Source organism: Boleophthalmus pectinirostris, unplaced genomic scaffold, assembly GCF_026225935.1.
Source record: "Boleophthalmus pectinirostris isolate CB_2022bp ecotype Guang Dong unplaced genomic scaffold, ASM2622593v1 HiC_scaffold_6, whole genome shotgun sequence".
NCBI classification, from domain to species: Eukaryota; Metazoa; Chordata; class Actinopteri; order Gobiiformes; family Gobiidae; genus Boleophthalmus; species Boleophthalmus pectinirostris.
Window position 1 is genome coordinate 16,359,298 of NW_026571447.1, and position 20,748 is coordinate 16,380,045.

At 36.7% G+C, this 20,748-nt stretch overlaps 1 protein-coding gene across 1 annotated transcript in view; it reads left to right on the plus strand.

Annotated features, from left to right (window-relative positions):
- The window catches only part of cdk14 (cyclin-dependent kinase 14), a 241,898-nt gene that overhangs the window by 81,418 nt on the left and 139,732 nt on the right, over nucleotides 1–20,748 (plus strand). Inside the window, exons 4-7 of the mRNA XM_055163590.1 lie at nucleotides 2,090–2,184; nucleotides 4,445–4,524; nucleotides 11,734–11,828; nucleotides 17,797–17,859. Of these exons, the coding sequence (XP_055019565.1) occupies nucleotides 2,090–2,184; nucleotides 4,445–4,524; nucleotides 11,734–11,828; nucleotides 17,797–17,859 (333 nt within the window). The remainder of the gene's footprint in view (nucleotides 1–2,089; nucleotides 2,185–4,444; nucleotides 4,525–11,733; nucleotides 11,829–17,796; nucleotides 17,860–20,748) is intronic.

The following is a 20,748-nucleotide window of genomic DNA, read 5'->3' on the forward strand; positions in this document are numbered from 1 at the left end:
TTTATTACATCATTTTAGCAGAATATTGGGTTTTAACAAGATGGAAACTATAACATAATGATCCACGGGTGTCGTAGATTATAACTATGTAGCAATCACAAGCAATATTTAATACATAAAAAATCAAGTACATAGGTCATCACTGTGTGTGCCTCGTGCCTGAGACAGAGATGTACTTCCTGTTTAATCCCAGGGGCAGGTCAGTTTACTTAGAGAAGTTCCCACTCTTCCCCACAGTTTGAGATCTACAGGGAGGAGTCCGATAACAAGAAAATAACTGGAAACCCACATGGTGCCTCTTATGTGGAATTTTCTCCAGATATTATGCAATCATATATATTTATCATTAAAAGTCTAACCATGCATTTGCAGACATATTGTTGTTCAGCCCATTGAATTCTTGCTCTGTCTGAGTCTATCTCTATCTTTATCGTTCAATATATGAAAGCTGGAACCATATATTTTTGGCTGTGTGTACAATTTCTTTGCAAAAGGAATATATATAAAGTTATATAATGAGGTAATATCTGAGCTGTAGAGGGTAGAGTAAATACCTTATATTGCTTCGCTTCTGCCATTTATTAGTTGCAGCTCAGGCTTTTTAATGAAATTGTCTATTTAAAAAATGGTTTACTAGGATTATCTTGAATTATTGTTATTGTGTCAGTGGTTTCAAATAATTTCAATATTATCGTTTATACTTCAAATTTGTTATCATGATAGTCTTTGTTGCAGTACTTTTGTTAAGAGGAGGGACCCATTTTTTCCCCTTGCAATCAAGTAAAATCTGTATTGCCCCAAATATTTTATAAAGCAGCTGACTGTGAGGACCTCTGAAAGTTGTGCTTATAAACTCTTATTAACTTATTACAGCATATTACTAAAAAGTAGAGGAAAAAAATTGGGAAAATAGAGAATAAGTTTAAGATATGCTTTATTTTCTCCATTGAGATGTTGGTTTGTTGACCCACATAACCTATCCTACAGTGTGTCTGAAGAAACTTACCTGGATCAGTGGGTGACCACAGCACACACAGGGACACTTGAGGCAGGATTTGATTGTAAAAGTACCTACCTGGACGTTTGGCCTACTGTACGGTCCAGGTTGATGTGGGGAAAAAAATTGTCAGATTCAATTTTACACCCGAAAGGCCAAGTTCAGAAATTTGCAGTGATGGAAAAAGTACTCAATTTGTTACCTAAGTTAAAGCAGAGATACATGAGCAACAACATACTCAAGTAAAGACTAAAAGTATCACATGAAAAAAAATCTACTAAGAAAAAGTTCCTGTTTAAAAATGCACTTAAAGAGTAAAAAGTAAAAGTATTTTATGAATTTAGTTACACAGAAACAATTGTATTATTATTTTTTATTATTATTTTTCCCTGTGTGTTTTTATTTTTTATAAATGAGCCACTCAGGCTTTTCAGGGGTTCTTCTACTTTTTAGTCTGGTTCACAAATGTAGTGGAGTAGAAAATACAGATACCTGCACTCAAATGATGTAAACGTAAAAACTATCCACTTTAAATGTACTTAAGTAAAGTACAGATACCTTAAAGTTCTGCACAGTGGCAGCAAGTAAAAACACCCTGAAACATATCTTGGGTCAACATTATCCACAACATCATCCAAAATGCACTACAAGTAAACTGTTTCTCTATCATATCTCTTTTAGCGTTATTATAATACATTTCCATAAAGTTTTTCTCAGACTGCTAGGGGAAAAGTTTAGAGTAAAGTTTTTCTTTTCATCGCGGTGGGTGATGGAGACGTGGAGCTGTGGCGTCGTCTCCTCAGAGCAGCAGTGATTACCTTTCCTCCTGAATGTAGCACAGACTCGTTTTGAGCCAATGATTAAAATGTAAAAGTACTTTCTGCACTTTCTGTCCTCTGAGAGTCTGTGAAATCCTCTGTCTGCTTCCTCACCGCAGTTACACCTCCCTGATGATGCATTCGAAAACCTCCCGATTTTTGAATATCACTTGTAGACTTTAGAATAACTTCCTTGAAATCCCACAGAGACGTATTTTTTATTATCCACACATCCGGATGCACCTTTGAATGTTACCTTTTCGTTTTTTTTCAGCCGACAAGCCCGAAGTTTGGGAAGGCAGACTCCTATGAGAAGTTGGAGAAGCTTGGAGAAGGTTCATATGCCACAGTCTACAAAGGGAAAAGCAAGTGAGTTGTCCTTTGTCAGTTCATTTAAGGACTTTAATTGATATTTTTACTCTGGTTAGTCTGCTTGGTATTAGGTGAAAAGACATTAATGTACTATTTGATTCACATTTTTCGATATTTTTGTTCTTGCTCCATCTCATCAAGTCAATTCATACGCACCTACAATTACTAAAAGAGTGTGAAGTAGTACTGTATCGAATATTCTGTAGTAAAGATACTGCTTATTCAAAAGTAATAGTCAGAGAAATGACTCAAGTAAGAATAAAACAATATATATTTGGGGACAGTTACAGAATTATAGCATAACATTGGTCTTGACTAAGTCTTGATTAATTTGAGGTTAGTATAATAGAATCAGTATAAATGTGGTAAGTGGTAAGGATGGACCACTAAAATGAGAAAAAACTAATATTAATCTGACAAATGTAATTTCATCATAAAGATTTTGTCTATAGGCATACTCACAGCGGGAAGAGCAACCAACACTTTTTCTTGTGTAGGAGTCTTGCACTATATTTTGCTCAAGTTGCGAAAACTGCTCTAAAAATGAAACTTTTCAGTAGATGAATCACAAACGGTCCCCAATCTTTTCAGTCGTAAGGAATTGGTAATTGGTGGTAATTAATATACAGTTTTTATCAGAGACCGGTGGGGGGGAGGCAGGGTCAGTAATAACAGCACAAAATGCTTATAACTCTAAGCTCTATACAAAGCATTAGAGTCATGTTTCCAATCCACATGAATGCATCTCACTTGTGTTCTGAAGTTGATCAGCTATTTTATGCCATTCTGTAGGTTTCATTTTCATGATCAACACTTTCCTCAGTTCACTTATAGTGGGCTTGAAATCTTGACAAAACATGTTTAGTTCTTTTGCAAAAGTCTGACCTGATGTTGTCATAGTTTGAAAAAATTGTCGTAAAGGGACAGTTTAGAATTTTTGACATAGGGCCTTATTTCCTAGTTAGCCAGAGTGTTGGAGACGTGTGGAGATGCTTTTTAAAATATTCTTATTAATATATTCACCAGACTGTTTGTGTTGACAGAATGATGTTTGAAATAAAACTAACCTTCCATCACATGAATCGTCGCATGTTGAGGGACTATTTTCTCATATATCACTCCACTGCTGTCAAGCTTTCTATTAGAAAGAACTCGCTGCTGCTGCTGTTCAGACATAAATCCTTCAAATGCAAGGTTGGTTTTACTTCTAAAATTATTCTGTCGACATAGACGTGCACATCAACAGCCTGACGTAATAATAGATTTGCTTCGAGTGCTTTGTGGAGTGGGTAAGACTGTTTATAGTGGCAGGCTAACTATGGCCGTGGACATGCACTAGCCTAGCACCAGCGACCTCTGCAAACACAAGGACTGGATATAATATTTAAGAAAGTGTCTCCAGACGTCTCCAACACTCTGGCTCACTAGGAAATGGTCTTATGTCCAAAATTCCGAACTGTCCCTTTAATAATCATGTTTGCTATTTAGGTTAATTTACACTGTTTTTCAGAGTAAATATGGTAGTAGACTAAAATGAGTTATGTGTATACAGATATCTAATATTTTTTTCTGGGGAACAATACCTGACATCCTTTTGGTCTAGTTTTGGGCCCTGGGCTGCTGGTTGGGAACCCCTAAATTACAGTATATGTAACTGAAATGGGAGCTAGTATGTTTCGTGTAGCTCTCCAATAAAAACCTCACAATAAGCCAATTCAGGGATTTACATGTGGGCTCAGTGAGTTAAAGGCGCCCAGTTAGGCCCTAACTGTGCAGTAAATGAACTTTCTTATGAAAAAATAGCCATCTAGTTCACCTCTGCATGGAAACTCAAGCAGAAAATGTCTCTATAGCTATTACTATATAACAGATTTAGCAGCAATAACACTGAAATATGAAGCATAAAAAATACCATTTTCACCACATATGAGCATTTCTGTTCAGTGGTCTTATAGTTATTATTTCAGTAGGTTACTTCTTGAATTCTACATGTTAATTATGCTCAGACCATGCATTTCACACATTGTAAATATCTGAGCGTGTAATGATGTTATTGCTATAGCAGTAGTGATTGGTGAGTCTCATTCTCTCAGTAATCCCACGGCCTTGTCCTCTAGTCTCACTCCGCTGAAGTCCAATTACATTTCTACACTCTCTTACAGCATCAATGACTTTAATAGGAACTTGTCTCTTATTGAGTCAATTGTAGTGTCTCAGATTAGCATGGATTGTTGATATGTTTTCTTCTGTGTTTCAGGGTGAATGGGAAGCTGGTTGCGCTCAAGGTGATTCGTCTACAGGAAGAGGAAGGGACGCCTTTTACAGCCATAAGGGAAGGTAAGGAGTATGGCACAATGACAATGACACTTTTGGGGCTTTTTTAGGCCCCATATTACACTATTTTCTGAGTTGTGTTTTGATTCATTCACACATGTTTAACACAGAAATCCTCCATATTAAGGCTGAATTTTTTTCTCAAACAGAAAACACCTTGTTCCAACTTGTGATGTCATGTGGTTAAAATCATTTGGATGATTTCAGCTCTGGAATTGCCAGTCTATACTAAACAAAAGGTAAAAGGTAACTTAACTTGAAAAGTACTACTACATGACATCACAAGGTGGAACAGAGCATTTTGAGATTTGGAGATGTAGACAGACTAATAATAAAGGATTACTCAAACATGTGTGAATGAAAATACAACACAACTCCAGTACTGTTTTGATGAGGTAAGAACATTATAACATGGTTTAAAGCTCACAAGAGTCAATTTTGTGTAATACAGGACCTTTAAGTTTGATAACTAGAGAAACTGACTCTGACTCTACAAATGTGCATATAATTATTCATCAACAAAAGTCATAAAAATTGGTGAAATCAGTGCTATTCTTCTCTGATGAGAGCTCAAACTGTCTGCAACTCAAGGCCAGATGACTGCCTGGTGTAATATGTTGTTGGTAGCAGTGTAACACCTCTGTGTCTCATCCCAAGATATTCATTAATAATAATAAAAAACTATTAAATGAGATGCCTAAAATCAAATCCAGTTTGTGTTTTTGAGCAACTAACTGGCTATTGTCCTGGATGTAATCTGCAGTGAGGAACAAAATACTAGATGATAGAAATTAATTAATTAATTAATTTCACCCAAAGAGCAACAAATTAGATGTCATGTTATTTTACAGGGTTAACTGTACCCGAGCTATGGCACATTTACAGAAATGTTTGGCAGCATTATAATATAGCAACAATATTTTCACTTTATGTTGTCACAGTAATTCCTATGTAGTTCCTGTATGAGTAATTTTATAGAAATGACATTATGATTAAACAGAAATAGTAGCCTGTATTACATTATTTTCCAATCTATGTTATAATGTTTTTTTCTCATCAAAAACATACTTGGAGTTGTGTTTCATTCACACATGTTTAACACACAAACCCTGCATTTTTATGCTGAGTTCTTCTCTCAGACTGAGAACACTCTACTCCACCTCCACAATATTTATAAACTTCATACACCTTCACTAGAATAATTTGGATAATTTTAACCTTAGAAGATTACTCAAACATGTGTGAATGAAACAAAACATTCTAACTCCATGTATTTTTTTGTGAGGCGGTAACAATATTCCAACGAGACTATAAGCTCACATGAATCAATTTAGTGTAATATAGGATCTTTAAAAAACGACATCAGAGTCCTATAGTGTCCAGATGGAGCCTTATTGTGTCTGTCCCGGGGCTATTATCTCTTTAGTTAAATGAATGAGAATATGGAGGAGAAACAGTGTGCTCAAACAAGCCGGAGGCGTTTGAATGTAAATGAGAGAGAGACTTTGTGTTTGATCAGTGTATGATCCTGAGCCAGAGCAGAGAGGAGCAGCCCATGTCTCCTGCTGTACACGTATGCACGGGCCAAACTCAGCCTGTGAACATGTCACAGAGACACTTTGAAATTGGACTAAATCAGCACTTGGTCTGTCCAGGAGTCCCCCAGTACTGGAGTGTGAGGTCCAAATTATTAAACTGCACGTTCACTGCAAAAATGAGAGAATCTGATAAAAATTCAGGAAAAAAATATCAGAAAATCATTTTAAAAGATCAAATTAAAAAGCCATAATAAGTAAACAAAAATGCTTAAATTCCACTAGCAAACTAATTTCTCTGGTGTAATACTTAAGTAGAATAGTATTTTAAGTTTAACATTTTGTAACCCTGTGGTGAGAGAATAGCAAATATTCATGAAGCTCTTTTCTTAAACAGTCAGATCAGTCAGATTAGCCTAACTTGTTCTTCATAATTAGCCTGTTTATTGTACACATAAAATTCCTGAACTAAACCTGAGCTAGACCAGGACCAAACAAAGTCTACATCAAGTCAAAACCTATGAATGCTGAAATAAATGATACAATTCTGAACAGATATAAAGTTGTCAAAACAAATCAGGTTTAGCGTCAACATTCTGAACTAAAGTCATAGATAATATCATAAAACATTTAGATTTTTGCAGTGCAGCATTACAATAATAAACCAGGGAGTAGAGAGAGGGAGGGACCGATTTTCAAAACTCCTCACAGCATCTTTGAGGTAACTCTAACCTCGAGACTCTTTGATCTGCTCATCATGTTTTTTAGGTGCTCAAACAAAATGAATGTATGCAGAAGACATCAGCTCTCCCAGGATCTGTCCGTCAACGTCCCCCCCCGTGCCCTTGGAAATAACTTTCTGAGGCACAAAACAAAGCATGAATATTACAGAGCGTTCTTACTCAGGTCTAGTGAAAGTGTTGCCTCATTCAAGACACAGCAGCCTGTCTCTCACATATTTGTTTGTCTGCTCATTTGTCTGAGTAATAGGTGGCTACAGCTTTGAGGGAGCTCCAGACAGAATATCATATTTTCCCGGTTAACTGCCCAAATGGCAAGTTTACGTCACAGTCCCCAAAGAGCAACAGATGATGGTTACTGAAATGAAGCCCAAACTGAAATCTGTCTGAAATTAACTTTGTTGAGATACTAAAATTTCAAATGCGATTTTTTTAATCAAGGAAAGAGCTTGGTGCTTAATGGGTCCACATTACACATTATACAGATTTTCTGATCTGTTATAATGTTGTTTCTTCATCAAAAACATACCTGGAGTTATGTTTTGTTTCATTCACACATGTTTAACATAAAACTCCTGCATATTTTTCTCTCAAACAGAAACTCTGTTCTACCTTGTGATGTCATGTGGTCATATAGAAAGTGCTCCACTGTGTTTTTAAATTCCATACACTTTCACTAAAACTATTTGGACTACAGGTTCATGACATCACAAGGTGGAACAGAGCATTTTGAGCTTTGTTGATGTAGAAAGCCCAATAATGCAGGATAACACAAACTTATGTGAATGAAACAAAACACAATTCCAGGTATGTTTTTGATGAGCTTAATGCTTTCAAGAGACAATTTTGCATAATATAGGATCTTTAATGCTCAGTGGAGCATAAGATAAGACTGTTGTAGTTCTATACAATGACTTATTGTTATCTTTACATTATAATCATAATGCTATCAAATATAATGCCAGTTTCAACAAGAACAATAACAGTTACATTTGCTTTTTTTGCCTCAATTGTCCACAACCAAAGCATGTGATTGGGAGTTCAAACTGAGGGAGATTTTTTGTTTTTGTTTTGAAATGTGTCACATCTATATGTTCAGCAAATTAATATTGAAAACTATTTTAATTTCTTTTAATAAGGACAAAAAACATGTCTACTTTTTTGTCATTTTACTCAGCTCCAATTTCAACACAGAATAATTATAGCTTCTTGAATTTCACCTCATAAAACAAGATCTTATACAGTATTAATCCCAGTGCAATTAACTTACTTGTCTAGTTACTTGTTTAGTATAAATTTATTATAATTCAGGCAGCAGTTTTTCCACATATTTTTTTTCTGCACCCACAGCCTCTCTAACAACTACTTTACACACATTATCACAGGCACTGCTGGTGAAGTCAACTTGGATCTTAAACTGTACATTATTTCTGCATCTAATTTCAAAACGTTATAACAGAAGACAGATTGAGAACTGCTTATGCTCTTTCATATTACATAGCTCACAGTTTAAGTCATCACACCCTTTAGTAAATGAAAACCACTCTCATTTACTTGTGTTTCCAGCAGCCAATAAACTACCACATATTTGCTCATATTTGGTTTTTGGGGTACTTTTACTGGGTGCGTCATTAAGAAATACTTTGATTACTGCCCAATATTGACTCAGCAGCTCAGAGTGTGACCACATGCATGCTTCTGCCCAACTGTAACCCCCAAAGTGGAGTTTGATTCTTACCATTGGAGCAGTGGAGGAAGAAGTACTCCATTTTGTTACTTAAGTAAAAGTACAGATCTTGGAGCAAAAAATATTCAAGTAAAAGTACAATAAAAGTATCACAGGAAACGTACCTGTTTAAAAATGTACTTAAAGAGTAAAAAGTAAACATATTTCGCACAGATTTACAGATCTAATAAAGCTTCAAATGTTCAAATGTGCTTTTGATCAAGATTTGTGTTCTGTTTTGTTCAACAGAAATGGCTGAATCAATAACTTTTTTGTAGGTTAGCTGTGTTTATTTGTATATGTTAATTTGCTCAAATTATGAACTCATAAAACTAAACCAGCAGGTCAGCAGGTCTTAAAAAAATCATTAAAAAATACTTCTCAGTCCTGTTCAAGTACAGGGGTCTGTCACCTGCTTGTTTCTATTGATATGTCATTGCTCTACTTTATATTTATTAAATTAAAATTGGTTTTATGACTCAAAAATACCTAGAAGATACAGGCATTCTGACTGTGTGCAGGGTTGCCTCTTCGTAGATCTGAGCTGCAGCTTGGCCTGGTTTGGTCTCCATAGTGATCGAAAGCCTTAACACCATACTATGAAACATTCCAGACAAAGCAAAAACATCATGGAGAACAGCATTTGACAGACCCTCAACCAGAAAAGTTAGACAATGCACCTTTTAAGTACAGCACTTGACTACTTTTACTTTGTCCCATCTCACCACTGCAGCAGAGGTTGGGTTTGCGGGAAAAGCGGGTGAGAGGATGATAGTTTGGTTTATGGAAAAGCGGGTGCGAGGGCGACAGTTGGAGCGATTGGCACATCTGGAAGTGATTAGCTGTTTCCCTGAAGTTTTAAAACCAAAATGAAAGCGCTAAACAGGAAGTGTGCCTCTCCGCCAACATGTCCTCAACACTTAACAAGCTCATACGTCTTCCTTAGCTTTAATAACTGACATTTACAAAGTCAGAACCCCGAAAGAATAGACTAAATTTGAAAGTCACCTCACAAGCAGGCCTTTATTTTAACTTCTAATCTACACTGCTAGTCAAATGTTTAGACTCACCGTCTCATTCAGTGTTTTTTGTATGTTAATTTGATATACACACAGACGACATCAAATATGTGAAGTAAGATGTGTTGAATTATGTAGCAAAGAAAAAAAAGTTAATAACACTGAATGAGAAAGTGAGTCCAAACTACCAAAGACTGGTAGTGTATATGAAGTGTAATCATTTTGTACTTTGGTCAGTCAAATTTTTCACAACATAAGAGTAGCAAATATTCATGGAGCTCATTTCTTAAACTATTTGAGTTAGATCTGTTAGATTATCTTAATTTGTTCTACATAATTAGCCAGTTTATTGTACACATAGGCTGCTTTTACACTTGCTCACCGCAGCAAAATTACAAACTAAACCTGAACTAGACCAGGACTAGACCAGGACTAGACCAGGACTAGACCAGGACTAGAACAGGACTAGACCAGGACCAGACCAGGACTAGACCAGGACTAGACCAGGACTAGACCAGGACTAGACCAGGAGTAGACCAGGACTAGACCAGGACCAAACCAAGTCTACATCAGGATTTAACTGAATTCAAACCAGGAACAAACTGGGGTAAGGTCTTAGGGTCTGTTTACACAAGAACGCTTGCAGATAAAAATGACAAAATATTTTATCGGAAGTGCCTTTCATTTAGACGGTGACTGCGTTTTTGGGGGTTAAATGTGCAAAAATCTGAAACCACCCTCCAGCGTGGTAAAGTTGAATACGCTCCGTCTACACTGCCCAAGACGCAAAACTCTGGTCAGAGCTGCTCACGTCGTGTACACGTTTACATCACATACATCACCATCTAGCGTCACCACCTCGCCGCCTGGTATGCTTACCCAGTTGAATTCCATACACTTTTGCCTCACTGTATGCACGCAGATTTCCTTCTGAACTTGCTTCTCAAAACGCAAAATAAAAAGTGAGGACGAGACGCTACTTTTGCGTCTTCTGTTCAGACCGTCATCATATAAACGTAGCCTTGGTGAGAAAACCAGTGTAGCTATAGAGAAGTGAACAACATATTGGGTGTGAACACTGACTGAAGAACAGATTTGAAACCACCGTCACAAATATGAGGTGCATTTTTGAAAACAACATTTGGACACAAGCAAAAATGTATCTTAAGGTTTATTTTGAAAAGGTAATTTTTTCCCATCAATCAAATATGAAAAAAAAATCCCCAAACTATTATGTGGAGAACTTCACCTGACATATTCTTTGCTGGCAGGTAGTTATCCTTTCAAGCTCATATTGTTACTCCTAAAGGTCAGTTTTGTCGATAGCCAATCAAACTCCACTATTTCTCTTTCATCAGACTGGAAGCTATTTTCCCTTTATAGCTGTTGTCATTTGAAAATCCTCTTCACCACTCTGAACTCTAAAATAAGTAATTTGATAGAAGGTTCGCTCAGTCTCGTCTCAACCATTAAAAGTCTGTTATTACACAAAATGGATTCTGGTGAGCTTTAAACCATGTTATAATGCTGCCATCTCCCCAAAAACATACTATATGGAGTTGTGTTTTGTTTCATTCACACATGTTTGAGTAATTTTGGTTTATTAGTTTATCTTCATCCCCAGATCTTAAAATGCTCTGTTTCAGCTTGTCTCATGCAGTGATTAACAGCTACTTATACCTAGTTGTGATGGGCAGTTCCAGGCCTGAAACATCCAAAGGATTTTAGTGAAGGCGTATGGAGTTTAAAAACACAGTGAAGCACTTCCTGGTGGAACAGAGTGCATTTGGTTTGAAAGAAGAGCTCAGCCTAAATATGTAGGATTTATGTGTTAAATATGTGTGAATGAATCACAACAGAACTCCATGTATGCTTTTGATGAGGAAACAACTTTATAACATAGATCAGAAAATACCCTAATGTGGACTTCTTCTTCGTTGTTGTGTTGACAAATTAGCGTGGGAACTTGCCTCAGAAAATCCAGCCTGTGTTTGGGTTTTTGGTTTTAATCTGGTCTAAATCCTCAGTATGAAGAGTAGCTAGAGGAGAGTCTTTAGCGCATTATAATGATGCCGCTAATGAGGCCAGAGATCTCAGCCTTTTGGTGCTATCTGTAAGCCCTGACTGTAACTCTGTGTAGTTCTATGTAATCTTATATATGTGTGTGTGTGTGTGTGTGTGTGTGTGTGCAGCCTCTCTGCTCAAAGGCCTGAAGCACGCCAACATCGTGCTGCTCCATGACATCATCCACACCAAGGAGACCCTCACTCTGGTCTTTGAGTATGTGGTGAGTACATGCACTTCTCTACAACCCTTTAAAAACTAAACAAAAATGTATGAAATGTTTGCCAGATATGAAAACAGTCAGTTTTCCTAATAAGTCGATACTGTGTATAGATAAAATGTTGCCTGACGTCTCTTCTACATTCTTTTCAAATCCAGAAGGCACTGGAATCAGACAAGAACATGAAAAACCTCTGTCCTTGAGAAGATCCAACCACAGCCTTTAATTTATAGCATGTGTCTCTCAAATGCAGAAGGCATCTCCTCTCTAAAATTCCACAAACATTCAGAACAAAAGAAGTAATAGTTATATTAGTGCTGTCATGCGATTAAAAAAATTGAGAGATTAATTAATTATGATCTGTAATTAATTAATCTAATTAATCTCATTTTAATCTCACCTAAAAATTGCTGAGAAAAGCCTTCAATTTGAGGTATTTTCATTTAAATTCATTATTACATTATTGTGGCAGATCAAAAGACTGATATAGATTAAAAAAAGTGACTTTATAAAGTCATTTATTGTTTAAGAAATCTCTTCCAAATTGGCTGTTGAGCCCAAGTCTCCATGAATAAGAAACTGTTTGCTGTAAAGTAGCAAAGATGAGGAAATCTGAACATAATAACTTTTGTCTACTTAAAGACAATAAAAAGTCCAGTCTTTCCTTAACCATATTAAAAATATTATTGATAGAGAAATGCTTTATATATGAGATCACTGGTTTTAGTCCTTGTTTTAGTCCTGGTTTAGACCTGCTTTAGTCCTACTTTAGTCCTAGTTTAGTCCTGGAATGGATTAATCCTGGTTTTAGTCCTGGTGTTAGTTCTGGTTTGGTCCTGGTTTAGTCCTGGTTTAGACCTGGTTTAGACCTGGTTTTAGTTCTGGTTTTAGTTCTGGTTTAGTCCTGGTTTAGTCCTGGTTTAGTCTTGGTTTTAGTTCTGGTTTTAGTTCTGGTTTTAGTTCTGGTTTAGTCCTGGTTTAGACCTGGTTTTAGTTCTGGTTTAGTTCTGGTTTAGTCCTGGTTTAGACCTGGTTTTATTTCTGGTTTTAGTTCTGGTTTAGTCCTAGTTTAGTCCTGGACTGGATTAGTCCTGGTTTTAGTCTTGGTGTTAGTTCTGGTTTAGAGGCGCACAGGAGGAAGCGCGGTTTACGCCGCGTACGTGAGAAAACACGATCCACACGCGGCTCACGGGAGCACGTCGGTGTCCGCGCAGTAACTACGGAAGGAAACGTGGTCCGCGCGTTCTCAGGTTAATGACGATGATGAAGGTGTGTGTTTGTGTTTGTGTGTGTTTGTGTATAGGACAGTAGTGCAGACATCATGAGCCTATGCAGGTTGTTTTCACCATTGACATTTAAGTTGTAGGCGATATTATATTAGTTATTTTCTTTTATATTTCACGTCGGGAGAATAATTTCCAAGACACGAATGCGTTTTTACCTGTGCACTGCTGACTCTGTTCTACTGGCTCTTCGACCTCTTCAATTGTGCGACTGACGCCGCCAGCGTTAACATGACGTTTACATCGCTCTTACTGCGTGCGTTTTATGTGGGTTTCCGGCAATGAGTGGAATTACCGAAATAAAAAAATTTATAAATGTGTTTTTTTTTTGTGTGTGTGTGTGTTGTTGTCCCAACAACACATAAAAACAGGTTTTATAATAAAGCAACTCGCATACAGAAACAGTAAAGTTAGAGATTAAAAATGAGATTAACGCGATTAAAAAACATAACGCGCTAAATATGACTGTAATTAATTAATCGCAATTAACGCGATAATTTGACACCCCTAAGTTATATACGTAATAGTTTGGTGCTTCGATTGATTCTGAGAAAATCCTTGCAGTTTCTTAGTCCTTTATGTTACCTGTTGTTGTTGTTTTCTCTTTTCATAAGCAGCCATTCCTGTCAATCAACCCCTATGAAATCAGGGAGACAGCATACAGCTCCAGATTCACTCATTTCTGTAAAGTTTTTTTCAAAGCATGTGCTTCTGGCTAGCCAGGTAAGATAATAACTGGTTCAACAAATACATAAATAATGGTGAATCTATGGAGAATCTTTAAAAATATCATTATTTGGCACAGCAGTGATAAATGTTTAAGGAATACCATACTGACCCTAAATTTGGGAAATTTTGCCATCTGCATTTAACCCATCTTTGACTCTTCTCTGGATCTTGACCCAGGCTTAGGCTATCTTAGCAGAAGAACTATCTTATTGTGAATATTTTAGTTAGAGGGATAAAACTGGCTATAAGAAGGTGTAATTTCACTGTATATAGTTGACCTCATTTGGTTTGGTGTTAGAGTTTGGAAGTCCATAGCTACACCTGAGCTGAAAATATTTTCACTGGCATTCTTCTGTTTACTGGGCATTTTAGGCTCTCAACCTGCTGTAAAGTGGAATAAGTTTCTTTCCATTGAAGAACAGTCAGTGCCAGCGCTGGAGGGGACAGAGCTGGAGGCAGACGGGACACTTTATTGGAAGGACACACTTTTAGTTTGTTTCCATAAATGTCACCATGGCAATGCAGCTGACAGGAAATGACATATTTTATTGTAGTAGGGGTCACCTTCTCAAGGGCAAACTCAAACAATTAAAATTATATAAAAGATTAAAACTCATGTTTTGTTGATCTCACTGTCTTATGTTATATAACAGCCCTTATCATCCAGGTAATGTCTAGTTTATTTAAAAAGTAATTTTATCTTTTGTGTTACACTTCACACTTTGAAATCTTGGTATTGGGGAAACGGATGTTACTATAGCAGTGAGGTTCTGTTCTAGGCAAGTGACAGGCAGATAACACCACCAGACAAAGTTACTAGTCAGATCTGTGGAGAGGTAACCTTGCTCAAACATTTTCAAGGTCTGTTCTTATTAGAATAAATGCAAGAAAGATATGTTCAGTTACACGTTGTACTGTGTGTAAAGCCAAATACGAACATACTATATATTGCCATGTCCAACAATCTTAACAAAAAAGAACAAATTCTCATTTAAAATTAAAAAAAGACTACACCATGACACTTATGAAAACCACCAATCCACAGTACTTCAAGTTTCTCCTCGCCAGTGTACCTTCAAACTTTGTGTAAACATATCTAAACCCATAAACCCATGTCTCCCCTCCTGCTGTGAGCAATGCACCTTCTCATCTCAAGCTTCATGTGAGCTCTCTTTGATGGTCACTTTATATTCAGGTCAAGTGTGGATCTCAAAACGCTGATCGAGGCCAAATCCTGATCTGAGATGTCTGACTCAGCTCTGCATCAGTAATGAAGCGGCTCTCAGTCTGGTACATGTAGTCTTCATATGTGAGGAGGAGGAGGAAGGACTGGGACGTTGTGTTCAAACATGAGGAGATCAGACATGCGCAGGTTGGGTTAAATGGGTTGGTACTTGAAAGATGTCTTGTAACAATTAATGCGTTTTCATTTATTCATTACTTACTCTCCACAGTGTGATCAGGTATGTTCTACTGATACTTTCAGTCACGCTGGGGGTGTTCTACATTTACTAGCACTCAAAACAGGCTAATCGTCCATCCAGTTTTCTTACACTAGGATTGGTGAGCCCTTTTATGCTCCCTTTTGCAAATAGTAGAGCAATATTACTCAAATGTCCTTTTTTTCAGTAAACAAGAAAACATAAATGTAATCTATTGTCATTACAATTCTGTTTCATTTTTCTTAACAAAGACGATTGGATCTGGAGCTTTATCCTGTTTCTCTAATTTCAGAGGGCATGATTGACAGGCAAATGAACCAATCAGAGAAGACAGGTCCCTTTGCATAAAAACAAACATGGCTGCTTAGAAAAATGTAAAAAAGGAGAAAAAACAGCATAAAGGTCTGAAAAACAGCACAGATTTGTTACAATTTGATACAATTACAATAATTTCCAATTTATTCATGAAGCGCTTGCATTGTAAAATGTCCATAACACAACATCAAGTTCACTAAAGGACATGTTTCATGGGTCAGGTCAGATACAGGATGTTGCCAATTACCACAGAACATAACGGCCTTTTCCCTGACGGTCTTATTTGTGGTGGTCTTAATGTCAACCTAGAAATCCCCTGAGTTTAATAAATCTAACAATGACCTCTATGGGGACAATAAACCTTCTTCTTCTTTTTCTTCTTTCCTTTTTTATTTTTCCTATTTTTTCTTCTTCTTTTCCTTTTTTGTTGTTGTTGTTGTTGTTCTTCTTCTTCTTCTATAAAAAAACTACTTCACATAGACATTGACCACCCTCTGCTGGTTGTTTTTCCTTATTAGATTTCCCGATATGTAAATGAGTTTTGAATTTGTCAGTGCGTGGAGCCATCATCTTGTGTGGATCTCATTCAAAACGCTTGTCAACTGGAACAATCAGCCTATTGTTTGCCTGTTCCCCTAATCATGAGTGACAGTCAGTGGGTCTATGGGGAGACACACTAAAATGTATCACTATGGTGACAACAGAGGCAGTAAAACCAAGGGCACAGGGTTTAGATTAGGATGGACAGACACATCTATGCTGCTTCATGACTTTGAATTATTCAGCAGATAGGATCCGGCTGAGGGACATTGTAAATATCATTGTATTTTCAGAATCGCCTCCATCTTCAGTCTGCTCACAAGCGAAGGTGAAGGGCAGTGGAGGAAGGACTAAACTCGTGAGATTAGTCCAGACACGGAGCTCCAGGCCAAGACAGGCTCCAATTTCATACAAATACGGACAGAAATAAGTCAACTCACAACTCGCAACATTTACCAGAATACCCCCGAAGACTTCAGAGCAGATAGTCTATGAATAGTAATGTAACAGGATGTTTTTGGAAACAGGGGTGCACACTGTTGTCCTGGAGGTGCTGGAGAGGGGTTATGGAGATGTCTGGGAATCTTTGATATGATTTTGTTATTACATCTAATAATGATGCCTTTGATATCATAATGTTGGCTTTTTATACCTCTAATCTGCAATCAAAACACAGAGAACCACTCATTTACACATTCATAAACAGACACTGTAGAGACAGGTTAAGCATCTTGCCCAAGGACCAAAAAAGTTAGTGGATCTGAGTACTGAGTCATAAATAACTAAAAGAGGCAAATATTTTCATGTTCCCTGTGAAATATTTTTAACAATACAGCAACATGGAAAGGCTGTTTTGTCCAATCACAATTTAACAATTTAAAGAGAATCACAGCCCAACTTAGGTGTGAACTCAGGTGTGAATCAACACATATGCTATGATAGAAAACAAAACAGGACCTTAACAAATAAGCAAAAGAATGATGTAATCTCTTCATGGTAACATAACTCCAGGTGAAAATGTGTTTTTATTATTATCATTTTTCATTTTGAGCAATCCAGAGAAGCTTGAATTGCTAAAAGATGACATCATTACATTATAAAGTATGTATTACACTGACACCGCAAAAGAAGTTGCTGTGCTCATTATCATTCAATCTTTTTTACCGACAGTCAGTCCAGGACAGCCCCAAACTCTTGTCAAATCTGGTCCGCGATCGCCCAAAGCCTCTGTAATAGAGCTTAATGCCCCCACACTGAGCAAAGACACGCTCTGTTAACGCACAGCTCAAACAGACAGACATCAAACATTTGTCTTCACTTTCTCTAAACCTCCACAAATCCTGGAATTGTCTTAGAACTGGGGTTTTGATTTATTTAAATATGCTCTCCATCATTCGTTGTAGTATTTTTTTTTTCTTTCATCTGCCTTTACTGTGCATTGATTTCCATTTCAATTTGGCACAGACTCCATATATCTAAGAACTTGAAGAAAATGTTGTATTTATTTACATATACAAACACATTCATCTCACCAACTACATACGTTTATTTGTCAAGCAAACGTTTCTGGATTTTTGTTAGTTATATAGACTTTATCATCTAAATATAACACTACATTTTGTTACTACTGTATAAATAAGGTTGAATTTGTGTTTCTTACAGCACACAGATCTGTGTCAGTACATGGATAAGCACCCTGGAGGTCTGCACCCGGACAATGTCAAGGTAAGAACTCTACAGCACGCTCTGGTTTAGTGTTTGGGTGCCTTCAAACTCACCTTTACTCATGTCCTTTTAAGTGTTAATTTGCACAAATAGAATTCTCCATTTTGAAAAATTATGAAAAAGTATCAAGGATTTCATCAAAAAGAAGTGGAATATTTTTTTACTTTACCTGAATTGATTGATTTGATACAAAGAATAAACTACAGGCTGATTTTTTTTTATTTTTTTATTATCTGTTTCTGCAAAGGAATTGTTTGTATTTGTAACTGAGATGTTGGCCCATTTGAATTATTATGCCACCTTTTTCCATTTAAGTATTTTATGTTGGTCCAAAGCAAATAATTTAGATTTTTAGAGTATCTATTATTTATTTGAAATATGCACATTCATTTAACATAACATAAGTTGCATGAAGACTTCGGGTGTGTTCACATCTGCACAGTCGTCAGTACTGGGACTAAACTGGAAATAAATCTGGACCTAAACCTGGACTAGACCAAGATTAAAACAGAACAAGAACAGAACCACACAAAAAACCCAACTTGACCTAAACAAGACAAAACCAGACCAAGTGTGAATGAATGAAATATTTTGTGTACCTGTTGGATATTGAGAATCACTGAACTAACACATTTCTATCCATTTACCAAAACTACACCCTTCCTTAGCTTGTGTGACATAGCTTTATAGACTTCTTACCCAAACCTCATATAGATTTTAATCCATCTCAAGTGCACTAATGTTTGTAAATATGTAAATAGGACATTACTATGCATGAGAGCAATTTATGAAGCTAGTTTGGTTTGAGGGAATTATTTTATGAGATTTGACTTGAATACATAAATATAAATAGCAATTAAGTTTTTTCTTGGATTTTCTGTCAGATATCCCACCCTAGTGCATTATAATAAGAAAATCTGACGTTACACTATGCCTGTAACGGTTACAAATTGTGAAGAATTATGCTAAAAAAAGTATTCTAAATGTACAATATTGTTAAACCATATGAGCGGCAATAAATACATAACAGAATGCAACACTTAAAGGTGCATTGCGTAACTTTTCTGGGGGAGGGATCTTCAAATGCTTTTCTTCCTGGACATGGTATTGCTTTGTCTGGAATATTGCACAGTATGGCACTAAAGCTTTCTATCATCTGGGAGACAAAATCAGGCCAAATTACTGGTCAGATCTGTGGAGAGGCAAACCCGCTCACAGTCAGAATGCCGTTGTTTTTAGGTATTTTCGAGCGATAAAACCACCTGTAATTGAATAAATGAAAGGCAGAGCTGTTTAATGTCATATTGTGGAACATTTCAAATAGCACCCAACCAAAAAGTTACATAGTGCACCTTTAAGTAGTCAGTTTGTGTCTATAATGAGTCATAGAAATTATTAATCGACCATCTATTGCTCAAATGTTATCAAAGTACAGAAAAACAACCAATATTTTCCCACTTGTGCAATGTATAAGTATTCACAATTAACAATGGCCCCTAAAAATTACTGTTCCATCTTTCATATATTGAACATTGATAAGTTGATATAGTAATTATAGTGACAGGTCTATGTTACGTTGGATTGCAATAGAAAATATTCTAAAGATTGCATTTTCTCATTCAATTGCATTTATCCAACCATAGCTAACACAACTATCTGCGTTTAATGCACAGTTCCCTGTGTTTGCATCTTGTTTGTGGTACAGAGCCTTGAGTAGTGAGCAGGTAGCGGTGATGGAGTGAATGAGGCCACAAAGCCGATGATGGGGGGGTCTGAGAGGGGGCGGACATTGCGCCGATAGCAGAGGCAACAGCTCAAGATGTATCTCTTATGTAACATCCTGGTACCTTTTCGCTGTGATTTACATAAGTTACACATCTTTCCTGCAACTCTGAGCCTGGTATGAATAATTTGGGATTAATGTTGGGTTTGTTGTGCGAGGTGTTGCACAAATCCCGCTGACTTTGTGCCCTCGAGCTAAGGCGCTGGGACTGGAGAGTCTGTGCAGCTACACTAAGATTAACTAGGTAACCATCTTTTCAATAGTATGAGAAGGATTTCATTTATAGTGTGAAATGTTCTCATTTTTATTTCTTTAAACAAAACTAGATAGCACAATCTTCTTAAAGGTGTTATATTTAGACTCTCGCGAACTTTAAACCATGTTATGATGTTGTTATTTCATCAAAAACATATCCAGAGTTGTGTTTTGTTTCATTCATACATGTTTGAGTAACCCTTTATTACTGGCCTGTTTACATCTTTGAAGCTCAGAAAACTCTGTTCCACCTTGCCATGACATCTAATGGAACATAAATCAGTTAACAGCTCCTTTTACCTTTTGTTCTGTACTGACTGACAAGTACTTGGCTGAAATCATTCAAATAATTCTAGTGAAAGTGTATGAAGTTTAAAAACAGTGAAGCACCTCCTGTTTTACCACATGACATCCCAAGGTGGAACCCAGTGTCAACCTAAATATGCAGGTGTGTGTTAAACATGTGTGAATGAAACGAAACACAACTCCAGGTCTCTTTGTGATGAGGAAACAACATTGTAATACTGTATGCAAATCCATTTTAATTGCACTAATTTCCACACAGAAAAAAAACCCTAAAAACTGGTGGGATGATATTCACATAATTGCTATGTATTGCAGTAATATATATATGGTGTGCTTCATTTGAGTTTTCTCCTCTGAATTTAATACTGCTAGGCCCGTCACAAGTACACATTTTCAAGAGTGATATATTGCAACAGAAAATACACAATAAACAATTTATGTCCCACCCTGCATATAATGAAATATAATGCAAATGTTGCAATGAAAACTAATAATCATTTGTTTGGGTGCTTTAGAAAGATGCCCACAGCTCTACATAAAGAATT